Source organism: Archocentrus centrarchus, chromosome 9 (assembly GCF_007364275.1).
Source record: "Archocentrus centrarchus isolate MPI-CPG fArcCen1 chromosome 9, fArcCen1, whole genome shotgun sequence".
In the NCBI taxonomy this organism is placed as follows: domain Eukaryota; kingdom Metazoa; phylum Chordata; class Actinopteri; order Cichliformes; family Cichlidae; genus Archocentrus; species Archocentrus centrarchus.
The window spans coordinates 9441685-9455994 of NC_044354.1; the positions used below are offsets into that span (position 1 = coordinate 9441685).

General features: G+C 40.3%; 1 protein-coding gene across 2 annotated transcripts; it reads right to left on the bottom strand.

The window, feature by feature from the left end:
- Positions 1 to 570: 570 nt before the first annotated feature.
- ercc6l2 (excision repair cross-complementation group 6-like 2) lies at positions 571 to 13996 on the bottom strand. 2 transcript variants are annotated; one of them, XM_030738449.1, is made up of 20 exons: positions 13735 to 13996; positions 12977 to 13398; positions 12739 to 12855; positions 12397 to 12590; positions 12107 to 12200; positions 11885 to 11952; positions 10515 to 10722; positions 10253 to 10393; positions 9704 to 9820; positions 9457 to 9576; positions 9311 to 9382; positions 8307 to 8452; positions 8063 to 8158; positions 7756 to 7855; positions 7208 to 7360; positions 5618 to 5698; positions 4059 to 4992; positions 3796 to 3947; positions 3327 to 3484; positions 571 to 2073 (listed from the first exon to the last, which is right to left on the bottom strand). In XM_030738449.1, exons 1-20 carry the CDS (start codon positions 13760 to 13762, stop codon positions 906 to 908), a joined length of 4569 nt encoding a protein of 1522 aa, XP_030594309.1. In that variant the 5' UTR covers positions 13763 to 13996; the 3' UTR covers positions 571 to 905. The 2 variants fall into 2 exon arrangements, with proteins under 2 accessions (XP_030594309.1, XP_030594310.1); XM_030738450.1 differs by lacking the exons at positions 571 to 2073; positions 3327 to 3484; positions 3796 to 3947; positions 4059 to 4992; positions 5618 to 5698 and having other exon boundaries at positions 7202 to 7360.
- Between the last annotated feature and the right edge of the window lie 314 nt (positions 13997 to 14310).

A 14310-nucleotide genomic window follows, 5' to 3' on the forward strand; every position in this document is an offset into this window, starting at 1 on the left:
GGGTGTGAATACTGCCTTCCATCCCTCATCTTGCTGTTCCACTTAGTCTTGAATTGCTTATTGTTATTACTCTAATAGCACAGCAGCTTTCCCCTCTGAGGGGCCTTTGAGGCAGAACTGCACAGAGCCACAGATTGGTCAGGTTACAGCACAGATGACTACAGGGAAACCTCACCATCTACACTGTGTAATGCCCACTCTCTTGGGAAGTGGGAGGCAGCAGAGAGTGCGGAGTGACGAAGACCTAACAGCCATTAAGGAGTTTTAAGTGATATTTCTGCAAGCCCACCAAAATGCAGGGAAAATGTGTTTTCCCTGCCATCAACCACCTAGCAAATGAAAATTTGAATTTCAGTCATTCAATAGTTGCTAGACCTTTGTGACTGTGATTTAAAATCCCATCAGCTGAAGCAAAATTTTGAGTGGTGACATTACAGTATGCACTCCTGCCTATGCTGAAGCCAAAACATTTCCATGCTGATGAGATCTGAGCTTGAGATTAGTCAATTTTGCTCTGAATTTGAACTTTTTGTTTTGTTTTTCTCTATTGTTGGAAACAGTTCAGTCAATTTACAACTACGATGACAAAGTATAGTGTTCAGCCGGAAGTTATGTGTAGGTGAAAAAAAAAAGCAGAAATAAAGCAACATGCATATACTTTTATGAAAACTGCTTCTCTAAGATTCAGTTAAATCTTTTCTAGAGTGACTAAACCCAAGTTTATTTCTGTAACAAACAATATTGTGTTCAGAATTCACTCAGTGAACATTAAATTTTTTAAATAAGTAAACAACAAAGACAAATTAAAAGATTCAATCAAATGAAACAAAAAAAAAAAAAAAAACATAAAATTTGATGAGAAAACTGGAGAACTGCAAAAATGTTCATGGTTACAACTTAAAATGTTATTTTTTCCACAGGAACTTCTCATTAGTTTTCCAGAGACTCTTGCTCTCCTTCTCTGCTGACACAGTTCTAGCTGCAAAGTTAGTGGTGACACAAACTCTCTGCACTTCTTCTGGGTCTGTTAATCTATTGATACTCTCCTCATTACCCTCATTCAGGATCTCCCAGAAGTCCTTGCGACTCCCCTTCGGTGCCTGTGCTGATGTTTTGAACTGGTGTGTAGTTTGGGTGCGTAAGCTTGAATTGGGATCAGGAGTGATTGTGGATGGTGAAGGCGTGGTGAGACTGGCATTTGCAGAAACTACACATGGTGTTTTGGGGGTGCTCTTGTGTTGAGCACTCTTGGATTTGGGTTTTAGCAAGTCATCTAGGATGGAGGTATCTCCTATCAGATCTGTTAGGAAGGAGTGACTGGTGGAGACAGAAGGAGCCTCAGAATTTTCTCTCTGCCCTTGCAAAGTTTCACTCGTCCTCAAAGATGATTTCTGCTCTTGCTCTCTTCCTTGCGCTGTGGGTTTGGATACCACGGTGGAACTGCCATGGCTGAGGTCCGAAGAAGGGGCATCTCTGTCTGTGCAGTTCAGGCAAGCAGCAGCCTCCCCAGACCCCAGACCACTGCTGCTGACTCGATTGCCGCCAAGACCATCACCAGCTATGTGGGCTCCAGAAGTAGAAACACTACCTCCCTTTGTCCGCTTGAGTCCTCTGGCACTGCAGACCATCTCGTCCTGCTCCTCTGACTCAGGACTTGGAACATCACTTAGAGGTTCCAGCACATTCCTTTGTGAGATTCTTTGCTTTTTGCAAGGTTTTGAAGCGTCCCCTTTTGAGTTTCTAGCCTTTTTCTGTGGCACAGATGCTTTGTTTTGCGACGTTTCACGTTTAGCTCTGGGATTCTTTTGAGCAAATATCGAGTTTTTTGTGAGTTCTGAAACATTCTTTTGTGGATTTCTGGTCTCTGAGGTAGCAGCTGAGGGGGAGGCTTGTGCTGAAACAGGTTGTGGGAAGTTCTTTTTAACCGTATCCGCCAAGTCAGGGAGGTTCAATGAAGTGTAATACTGCTGAAGCAAGGCCAGCCTGTGGGTTGAATTTTTTCTCAGAATATCAACAGCAAACTGGTAAACTGAGGGAAATTTGAATTTTTCTGCCATTTCCTCCAGCTGTTGCCTGGGGGGAAAAGATAACAAAGGAAAAAAAAAATTTTTTTTTTAAAAATCAGAAAACTGTTATATACTTGAAGACAACAAGATATTTTTTTAATAAATGGCTTCTCCTAACCTATATTTACAAATGCACAGTAAGATCAAGGTGAGAATCTGGCACTTGTGATCATCAAGTGCTTTAAAATCACACTCTTTAAAAAAGCCACAAAGCCTATCCTATTAACCAGATATTGAGTCAGGCCTAACTTATGATAAATAATACATATTCAGGTTCATATCCAGAAAGTATTTTTCCTGAGCTCCTCGGCAGTCATTAAAACGCTGCTCTAACAAGTCATGGGGACAGAAATACCTCAAAGTCACTGGTGGTAAAGCAGCATTATGGTGGTGTTACTAACATTTGTGGCTTTTACTGGAAAAAACAATAAATAAAAGTAGGGGCAGTAAAACGTGAAGCGCATGTGGATTTTAATCATTAAACACCAAGGTTAACTGAGGCGATATCAATATAACTAGTGTGTATTTTTGCTCCCTGGTGAGCCTCCGGGCAGAGACACAGCTTTCCCCTTGGGGAGTGAGACTGGAGCCACAACCGGTGTCTGTGTGTCTGAGGAAAGGGGTGGAGGTGATGCAGCAGAACAGAATCGTGTATTTGAGCGGTATGCATGCGAGTGTGTGTAAATGCTTGTTAGGATGTGTGTGTATATGGATCAGAGTGGGTTTGGAAGTCCTAAGGCGATCATTTTTGGTTAGTCCCAGGAGGGCTGTGGTTGTGAAGGGGAAAACTCCTGCACTGTTGGGCATGGTCATAACTGGGTAATCTTTGGCACGATGCTGGGAAATAGGTGGAAGGAAAAGCTCAGAGGTGGTCCCTCACTAAATACACACACACACACACACACACACACACACACACACACACACACACACACACATACAATTACTGAGGCCCAGGTGGGGGCACTCAACACTAGATCGCCGGTAGGTTTTGGCCTCCTTCCTCACTGCTAGAAATTCCTCTTTCCTTTCCTTTCCTTCCCTCCCCATTACCCCTACTTAACATTCCTCTCATTCACTATCTTGTTTTTTTTCCTATCAGAACTTTTTTACTCTTTTGCTGCAGTTTCCTTTAACTAGAGTCATTCTTCCATCGTCTTTCCTACGTCTTCACCATCCAACCTCTTTTGCCCTTGACCTTTCTTCTGATCATAAATCCGTGATGTTAGCTTCTACTACTTAATCTTACTCTGTTTCTACCTGCAAATGGCTTTGGGAGTCTCGCCAATGATGAAGGTGTTGTGTCTGGTGTGGTGCACACTCTTGCTGGTAAAGATGACTGGATGATCCACACTGAGCTCCTGCGGCTTGATAGTGGAATGGCAGGGCTCACTGTCTGGCAAGCTCGCTGACAAACTCTGGCACAATCAAACAAGAGTAAAGTCCACTCATTGTCAAGTTACTCAATAACTATATAGCTTATAATACAGGAGTTGTCTCTAAACTTGCAAAAACAGCTTTTTTAATTAAAACAATTAACAAATACTGCACAACAATAATTTACAAGTAACATTCCTATGTGAGAAAAAAAAAGCCCATTGTGTTTGTATATTGGGTGAAATGACCCTTTAACTAGCCATCAACACAGGGCTAAGGGTATGGGTGTTTGACTGGGGGCTCTATATTATATGAAGAATCAGTGGACCAGAACAGTGTTTGAAGTTTGTACCTCTTGGGTGCTGAGGTGATTGGCTGGGAGCTGCGAGTACATTTTGCGTTCAAACACATCCCGTACAGCAGCTCTACTGATCAGCTCCTCTGCTTTGCTCCCACCCACCACGCGCTGGTTAGAGTGGGTGTACACCACCTCCTGCACATCTCCTTAAAAAAAAAAAAAAAAAAAAAAAAAAAAAAAAAAAGGTACATAATTAATGCTGAAATTTAGTTTCTTAAAATGTTTTGATCATTGTTAAAAGAAGTACTGGAACTAACCTAGCACGTTGTCAATAGTTCCATTCTTTTCCTTAGATACCAGGGACGTCTGACTTTTCAGACCTGTGAATGAAGCAGCCTTCGGCATTACTGCTTCTTTCTCTGCTGTGCCTGTTGCAGCTCTTCGCCTCTGTTTTTGCAGTTCAACTCTGGATCTTTCTGTCTGTGGACTTGCATATTCGTCCTCTGAAGATGAGAATGTCTCTATATTTACTGTGTATTTTGATCTTCTTTCATCCCTTTCACTTTGCCTCTTTTTATTGTGGTTTAGCCTTCCACTTCCCTTCTCTCCTCTATCATGTAAATTTAAATCATCCTTCTTCGACCACGTCTTTGCCTCTAGATCGAAATCTTCAGATTCATCAGAGTAACCCTCAAAATTGTGTTTTTTGGGAAATGCTGTTTTGAGCTCATTAACTTTATTTTTGTCTAGTTTAGAGTTTTTATTGCTGTCTTCATCCACAGTCCTTTTTTCACTTATCCACTGTTTAAGGCCTGTGTCGTCTTGTCTCCCCTTATCTCCACCCGCTCCATGTTTTCTGTCTGAACTGCTGGATGTGTCCCACGTTTTTGTTCCTAAAGGGAGACCGATATTTCCTCTACTGGGGGTGGATGTGTCTTCTCTCTTTTTATCCTCTTCCTCAAAGGAGCTTCCTTCCTCCTCTGGACTTGTTTCCCCTTCTAACTCTGGTGCTTCTTTGACCCTTTCAAGGAGTTTGGAGAACCCATGCTGGAGGAGACTCATTCGACCAGGACTCCTGTTGCAATCATCTGTACTGAGGTTTGAGGCCTTTCTCTTGAGCCCCTGCTCCTCCTCATCCTCTTCACTGCTGAAGTCCAGCACCCCTCTGGGGACCTTTGATGCACTGCTGATCTCCGTCACTGGTTTATCACTGGGTCCAAGGATATTTGTAGATGAAGAACCTCCAGGTTCCTAAAACAGTCGACACACAGTAGAGACAGACTGACAAAGAAAGGACAAGAAGGGCAGGCAATACAAGAGCACTGGGTCTCAGTGCAGTAGCAGTTAAGTAAAAAGAACAGCGTGCTGCACACTCCCGGGCTGGCTAGGAAAAGGATAAGGAGTATCATTGTGTAAATAAATAGCTGAACAGTAAAAGACAGACTTCGGTGTGGTCTGTGCCTTACATTAGGATAAGCAAGTAATGAGAGCAAGCTGTTTTCATGCAGCACCACAAAAGAAGTGACAGAATGAGAGCCTCGTCCATCAGTGTCATATACAGAATGTAAAATGTTGTCTGTGAGAAAAGGCCCTTTAAGTCATATTCCAGGTTCTACTGGGCTTGATGTTTTTGTAAGTACTAAATAATTATGGCATGTTGGTTTGGAAGTTTACAAGAAAAATTGGTCACTTTCACCCTGTCAGAACAGGAGCTGAGATCTGCTTAATGAGACTGTGTGGGCTGGTACACTGATGGACAGGAGGCTTTATGTGGGAATGTGAAGACAAGTGGGTTGCTTGGAAAGAATGACAGAGTGAGGGATGGGAAAGTTGAGTGCCCCATGTTCTGGGTTTCAGAGAACAGCAGACTACTCACGCCAGCTCCCTTTGTCTCCTCCTCCTTGTCTTTGCCTGTGTGTGTACTCATCATAACACCAGCCTCCACTTGCCCTTCTCTCTGAGAGGAATTCATCAAAACAAACATTTCAATGAATGGCATCAACCCAGTTTTGCCATAGTCATCAACAAAACACAATCTTTCACTTTTGAACTTTAGTATAACACTGTGTGTGTGTCTATATTTGTGTGAGGACACATATGCATGTTTTTCTCACTGTCTGACATGAAATCAGAATAAACCTTTCCTGTTTTAGGTCAATTAGGATTACCAAAATTATATATATTTGCCAAATGCCAGAATAATATGAGAGAGAATTTTTAAGGCATTTTTATTACTTTCTGCAAAGTCAAAAGTTTACATACATTTCATTAGTATTTGGTACCACTGCCCATAAACTGTATGACTTGGGTCAAATGTTTTGGATATCCTTCCACAAGCTTCTCACAATAGTTGGTAGGAATTTGGGCCCATTCCTCCTGACAGGACTGGTATATCTGAGCCATGTTTGTAGGCCGCCTTGCTCGTACCTGCCTTTTCAGCTTTGCCCATAAATTTTCAACAGGATTGAGATCAGGACTTTGTGATGGCCACAACAAAACATTGACTTTGTTAACCTTAAGCCACTTTGTAACCAGTTTGGCAGCACACTTCAGGTGATACTTACACACTTTATGGACAAAAGCACTGAGCGCATTACACCTACAGGAGCTGCTCAGCCATTGAAACCCATGCCATGAAAGTCCCGAACAGTCTTTGTGCTGATGTTAATGCCAGAGGAGGTTTGGAACTCTACAATTATTAAATCAGCAGAGCATCCGCGAATCTTACGCCTGCCGTCATGTTTATTATATTACTTTATTTTGTGTAACCAATGTTTCCTTCAATTTAAGAAAAAGGTCTGTATAGTGTGAGAAGCAAACATGCGAATGTGCAGGTGTGGGATGTAACAAAGACTTCTGCACACTACACTTCTCTGCACATGAAACTCCACTCTGTGATTCAACGTGGTCTGCGACTGGGTGGCTAAGTTTCTGTAGTTCCTAAACACTTCCACTTTACAGTTGATTGTGGATTATCAAGGATGAAGAAATTTTACAAACTGACTTGTTGCATGTATGCATCCTCTTACAGTACCATGCTCAAATTCAGTGAACTCTTTAGAATGACCCATTCTTTCACAAATATTTTAAAAGGCAGACCGCATGGCTAGGTGCTTGATTTTATTCATCTGTGGCAATAGGACTAAAAAAAACCTGAATTCAAAGATTAAGAGGTGTGACCAAGTGCTTTTGTCCATATAAGGTAATTATCATGTAGATGGAAGTATGTACTAGTTTTCTCTGCGCTCTGGGATGATCAGAACCAGAACATTCATACCTACCTAGTGCAGCTAAAGTCTTGATATTGAGTGGGAAATCAAAAAGCCCAAGACAAGAAATACCAAAAGTCTTTTTGGTTTGTGAAACCCTGAATTGCAACTGTGGATATAAATCAGTGGGATGATGTGGGTCCAGGCAGGCAACAGAACACACAATCAAACAGTAAATGGCCTGTTGGCTATCAAACCTCTAGAATCTTGCGGGTGAGACATGTCCCTTGGGTTTGCAGCCTGAAGAGGTTTTTGATCCCGAACAGTTCACCCTTATGGTCATCACGCCCCTGCACTGCTTCAAAATACCGCCGGGAGCTCTCCTTGCCAACTACCGAGCATTGCAATTGCTGGAACGTAGGAGAGAATGTGGAAACGCAGTAACTGAAATATATACTGTAGGTTAATCTTTTTGCCAAGCTTGTGAAACACAGAAAGAGGTTAATAATAACATTAATGGTTTGGTTAAAGAAGAAACTAAAGAACTAGAAAGTGGTGTTTGACTGTAACAGATACAAGAAAAACACTACTGTAGTACTTCAAGTTTTCTGATATTGCAGTACGCTATTTTTTTACATTTGTCAACTTTACATATGTAAACAAATGTTCATTTTCCCCCATACCCACAGGCAATGGAAGCCATCTGAGAGGTTATCCCTGTATCCCAGTATTTTTATCCTTTAGATATATACATTATGTAAAATGCATATCACCTTATGTCTAAGTGTTCAGAATTGTCTGGTACCTGTTTGTAAATTTGTCGCAGGTATATGACCTCTTCTACGGTCCCCAATGAGATTAGCCTAAGGACAGTCACATCCCTGCACTGGCCAATGCGATATGCCCTGGGGAGATGAATAAAGACACACAGTATGATGTTTCTTAATTGCACAAAGTGGTGTAATAACACAAAGCATTTATGCCTTGATTTTGGATACAGTATGTAACAATTAGCAATTATCAGAATATTGTTAGGTTAGCTAAAGAGCTGCAGCAAAATACTGCAATGAAAGAAAAAAAAAAATCTAACCAGTGCTCAGGCTGCAACGTACCTGTCAATAGCCTGAAGGTCATTGGCTGGGTTCCAGGTGGGGTCAAACAGCACCACAACATTAGCACCAACAAAGTTAAGACCAAGGCCACCCGCCCTGATAGAAGAGACTCGTATCAGTAGGTTCATGATTTTTTTCATTTTCCCCATACAGCCCATATTGATGCACCTTTTAATATTTTAATTTTAATATAAAATAGCACTTAGGATAAAATGAATTGCTTCAAGTGTTATTTCCAACTAACATGGTGGAAACCAGGCAGAGGTTGATGTGAGAGGAGCTATTGAAGTCTCTGACGATCTGCACACGCTCTTTGGATTTGGTGGAGCCGTCCAATCTGGTGAAGTCCAGACCCTCAGCCATGCAGTAGCTCTCCAGCACATCTAACAACTAAGAGATTCGATACACATCAAATGATTATTAAGGATTAAAGTGCCCCAGAAGCAGATCCCAGGCTACTTCTTATAGAAGACACGTTAAGCTGCACAGAGGTGGTGAGGAGGGCACAGAGAATCCAGACAATTTTTAAAAATAAAACGCCCCATGCAGACTAAATGCTTTGCTTCTTAAATGCTGCCAATTCGATTTAAAGAAAATGTGAAGGACGCAACAAAACTGCTTTGGAGAGGGGACCTCACAAAACACACACCTGGTGTATTCCCGGAGCAAGTGAAATTAAACTGAAAAGAAGGCAAAAAACTATAACTGCTGACTGATATACCTGGATCTAATAGGCACTACACTGTATCAGGTGATTACAACCATTAGACTGCAGTCTCTGAGTCTAATTATCTTTACCACTGACTAATAATGAATTAAAATAATCCAGCCTAGAACTAATAAATTCAGCCCTACTCTGAGACAGGATATTTTTAATTTCTAGCAATATTGTGCAAATTAATGATGGTAGGCCTACATATTTGTTTAATGTTCACATTGAAGGGCATATCCTGGTCAAAAAAAAAAAAAAGGTCCTGGTCCCAGCACAGACCCCTGTGGAACTCCATGACTAACTTTTGTGCGTGAAGAAGACTCCCCATTTATATGAACAACTTGGAATCTATAAGCTCGATATAATTCAGTGACCACATGGATGTGACTAGGCAAATCAAAAAGACCCTGATGTCTAAAATCCAAACTACACTGTGAGCATTGAATTATTTTCCAGTGAGAACACACCTCATGCTGTTATTTATTCACTCCTTGCACAACATACAGTATATCTTCAATCTCACACACTGCTCTCACCTTGGTTGAGAGGGAAAAAATAAGTACTTTATCTCTCCTTTGCAGATAAAATTTGAGAAGCTTCTGCAGCACCTAAAAGAAAAGATAAACCTGTTAACGCCTTCACAGCCTGTGAAGAGGGCACCACTCTGGGTTTTGTGCTTTACCTTCATTTTCCCACTGTACATTGGGTCTGACAGGGCTTCAAATGCTTCATTTTTGCATCTGTGCACAAAGTCTGGAAATTTCTGGAACACCTTTGCACAAATGGCACTCACATACTTTTCCTAAAAGAAACCAAAGGAGTCATTTTAATGAATCAAATCTGAAAAAATACTGGGAGAATTTATCCATGAGCTACGCAGCTGTAATTAACTGGGATACTAAATTAGATACAAAGAAACACAATTCTACCTGTTTCTTGCTGGTGCCTGAAGTAGACTGAAGCAGTGCGACATGGTTGGCAACTTTCCTCAATATGGCCAGATAACTAAAGTACAGCTCCTTCATATGAACACCATCAGAGTTTGTCTACAATAGAAGGATAATAATTAATATAAGAGATAAATCTTTAATTTATTTTGTACCTTTTTATACATGTGATTTTTACACAAAAGAATAATCTTTCCTTCCTGTATTTATGGGATAATTAATTGGTCACCTGTAGCAGGCTATATTGAAGTGTTTTGAATTTGTATTGTTTAAATGCTTCATTAAAAATAAACTTACCTAATGAAAAAATTAGGTACCTCCACAGAGATACTTTATACGGACTGCAGTTAAAATAGTTTGTGTTATTTTGATGTGATACTTAAAGGTGGGAAAAGTAAAAGATTAAAAAAGAAAAAGTCTCACAAATATCCAATAAAAGGGGAATTGCAGAGTCAACTTCAACATATACAATCAATCAAGTTTTGCTCAGTACATTACAAGGGCACACAACAGCAAAAAAGAAGAACTAACTTTATAGCAGCAGCTTCTGCGGGTGCGTCCACTATGACAATCACATTTTTCTGATGACCTCAGCAGTAATGTCACGTCTTCAGTGTCCAGCACTGCCTGATACACAGTCTGCTGAAAGTCTGTCATAGAGCAATACACCACCTGGGACAAAACACAACACATACATAAGCTGTTTCAAAAAAAAAAAAAAAAAAGAAGGTAATTAAAAAGTTAAAGGTGTATAATTGATAGGAGTCTGGCTCAGTCTGACATCCAATCTTACCCTGTCGTCCTTCTTAGGCAGTTGTTCTTTGATAAGAGCTTTAGTCCTTCTAAAGAACCAATGAGAAATCTTCCTCACCAGGGCTCTGACAGTTTTCCTCCCTGTAGCAAGAGCACGTTTGGTTGCGCTGTGCCTCTGCCCTTGCTCAATGGGGTCTGAAAATGTGTTCTTGAAATGTCCTAAGCTGCCAAGACACCATGGTATGGCCCTAAAGAGAACAGCTGACATAAATTTCCACTACTAGGAACCAAATAACTATATAAATATGCTTGTGAGCAAGTGATGTGTACAAACCTGTTTCCCAAAAAAGCTCACTAGATAGAATTTAAATTGAAACAATGCAATTCATTATATTTAATTGAAAATAGGGCAAAGTATGAATATCAAACTGAGATTAAAAAAAAAAAATGCTAATTTTTGAGGAGCTCGATCACATTTATGATGGACTAAGGCAATGTGTTAAACTGTTCTTGTTAGTGATGAGACCAGAGACAAGCATTCATGGTGGTGTGGGAGTGTATTAGTGCCCAACTCTTCACATCTGTGAAGGGACCAATAATGTTGAACAGTTACAGATCTTTTTCAGGGAAATCTTTGCTTATTTCAGCAGCATGGTGCCAACCCACATTCTGTTTGTATTAAAAGAGTCCAGGTGCTAAAATGCCTCCCTGCAATCCAGACATGTGATCTATTAAGAACTTTTTCTTTTGGCTGCTCCCTTTAGGGACTGGCACAGCAGATCGTCTGCCTCCATCTCACCCTATCCCTAGTATCCTCCTCTGTCACACCAACCCTCTGCACATCTTCCTTCATTATATCCATGAATCTTCTCTATGGTCTTCCTTTTTACCTCCTGCCTGGCAGCTCCACCTTCAACATCCTTTGTCAAATATATCCACCATCTCTCCTCTGCACATGTCCAAACCATCTCAACCATGCCTCTCTAACTTTGTCTCCAAATCACTCAACCTGAGCCGTCCCTCTGATATACTTCTAATTTTGTCCATTCTGGTCACTCCAAATGAAAATCTTAACATCTTCAACTCTGCCATGATAAAAACAATAGAGGAGGCCAAGAACTGTTGAGCAGGTGAAATCCTACATTGGTCAAACACTTACAGAGGTCTGTAAAAAGATGGGGTGAAGTGAAACAGCATCCCCTGCCCCAACATGGTATTGGCTCCAAATTCAAAACAAATATGTATTTTTCAAACAATAAAACATGTTGCCTTTGCTCTATTTTCAATCAAATACATGATTGAAACAGATGATTTTGATGTCAATGCATTGTTTGATACAGGCTCAAAAACTTTTTAAAAATAAAAGGTCGTAATATGAATTATAATTTTAAGGTTGTAAATTTAACCTACCAATCCATAACACACCACAGCTCCTCAAGGTTGTTCTGTAAGATGGTTCCAGTGAGACCAATTCTGATCTGATGGAAATATTAATGCAAAACTAGCATTAAAAGCATGACTCAAAGCTTGCTAATGTGTGCAGCTTTAACAGTAAGTCAAACAGCATCAGTATCATCTTTTAATTAACAGTGTGATAATAGTATTCTGAAATAACAACACAAGCTCTCTGACCTTACATCTTAGCTCCTTCATGGCCTGAGTGATCTGAGAGTTTGGATTTTTTATCTTGTGAGCCTCATCCACAACCACAGCAGACCAGTCAATCCTGCAGGACAGAGGCATATTTTAGGGATAAATAGACAGGGCAAATTTATTTATGGAGTAAAATGCACCTAAAATGTATTTAAAGTGCCTTAAAAATGAACTGAAATAGAAATAAAACATTTCTTAAGTAGCCTAATTTTTAAATAGCACTATAATACATATATGTACTACACTTGTGTTTTGGGTGTGGGTCTTACTTATTAAACTGATCCAGGCAGAGACGAAGTGTCTCATAGGTAGTGAGGGCAATTTCAACTCGCCCCTTCTTAATACGGGCCAGCTCTTCCTCTTTCCTCAGTCCATGGACCACCACACACTGGAAGTGACCCCATGTGTCCAGCTCATCTTTCCAGTTGTAAAGCACTGACAGTGGGGCTACAATAAGGAACACCTTGGACAGATAACAGAAACTTCAAAATCATGATCGTGACAATTCAGTGCTGTCATTTGTTGCACTGGATCCGCATGTATTTTTCTTGACACAATACATTACAACACTGGTCGTGTTTTTATGTAAGCAGCATTTTTTAAATACTTACTTTGCTGGGATTACTTTGCTTAGATGGCAGCTGACTCTGCAGAAACTGGGGCCTGTTGTTTGCAATGTCCTCCCATGTGCCTGTTTTGTGCAATACGGCAGCAAGAAAACCAATGACCTAAGGCAGATCCAAGAGGTGAAGAGAAAGAAAGGAAGAGAGTCATGTGAAGCCACACTAAGAACAAACACTGGCATTTTAACAATTCTCGAACGGTGTTGCCAGCTGAAGTGCTTTGTACCTGTACAGTTTTTCCCAGGCCCATATCATCTCCCAGGATGCAACCTCTGGAACGGATGTAGTTATTGTAAATGAACCTGATACCTTCCCTCTGGTAATCTCTAAGGTATCTATTGATTGTGTAAGGGACTCGGTCTTCATCAACATCGCTCAGTTCTAAAGGGACACATAACCTGGGGCCTATCTGGCTGGTAGGAAACCAAGGTTTCTCTTGCATGAAGTCACTCAAACCAGGTCTCATCAGTTTTGAGACCGGTATGGCTTCCTTCTCTTGCTCTTCCACATCTTTATTAGTGTCTTTAAATATCACCCATGCTGTGTCCTCATTAAGAGAGGTGGAGGTTAGTCTCTGGATAGTGGCTTCTCTCAGAGTACCATCCCTTGGGTGCAGAGCCAGACAGCTGTCACCTTCACGCCAGGCTGCTGCAAAAATCATGGTGACATTTTATTAATCAACAATAATGTAGATGTATCAAACAATCACATAACTAAAGTACAGCTCCTTCAGAATATGTGCAAATTTAATCTTGTGCAAATATAACATTAGTTAAGACACTTAACAGCAATCTTTACAAATAGGAAAGAAATCTCTTTAGAGGAGGGGAAATTTAACACCCACTGCTAAAATATAGCTAACTAGTTTGTGAATATGAAACTGACCGTAAAAGCTACTCCATATAAATGTAAATATTCACTGCAAAGCTTAGCGGTTTGGAAATCCGTGAAAACAGATATACAAGAAAAACAGAATAAAAATACCTTTTCCAGCTGCAGAAGTTAAAGCCATCAGGAGGAAACATTGACTGCACTCTCTGGTTTTCTTCCGGTAGAGGAAAAGTCACTGTAGTGTTAGCCTGCTAGATTAGCTTAGCCATCATATACAAAAAAAAGGGAAAACGGTTAAGCAGGAGCGGAAAGCCTGTCCGTGTAAGTCGCTCGTACGTTATCCTCTTAGAAGAGCCTTTTATTTGAGGAAAAGGCACAACCAGACACACAGCAGCAGCCTCGGGTCCGCTGCGGGCTGTTCAGTGTTTATTTGTTTTCTCAAATAGTACCGCACTTTCGACAAATTCCACCGACGTAAAATAAATGTAAATTCAAAATGTCGTTTGTGCAAATTTATTTACTTAATTTAAGAAACATTTTAAATAATGAATGGTTTTATGATTCGATTTATTTTCCCACATTTTTAATTGTGAGTCTCTCTTGTGTGGAAAGTGCTGCGCACATTGTAAAGTGCCCTTTCCATGAAAAAAAAAAGTTTAAATGTAATTTAAAAAAAAAAAAAAAAAAAAAAAAAAAATATATATAATTTTAAAAAGAGAAAAATATAAA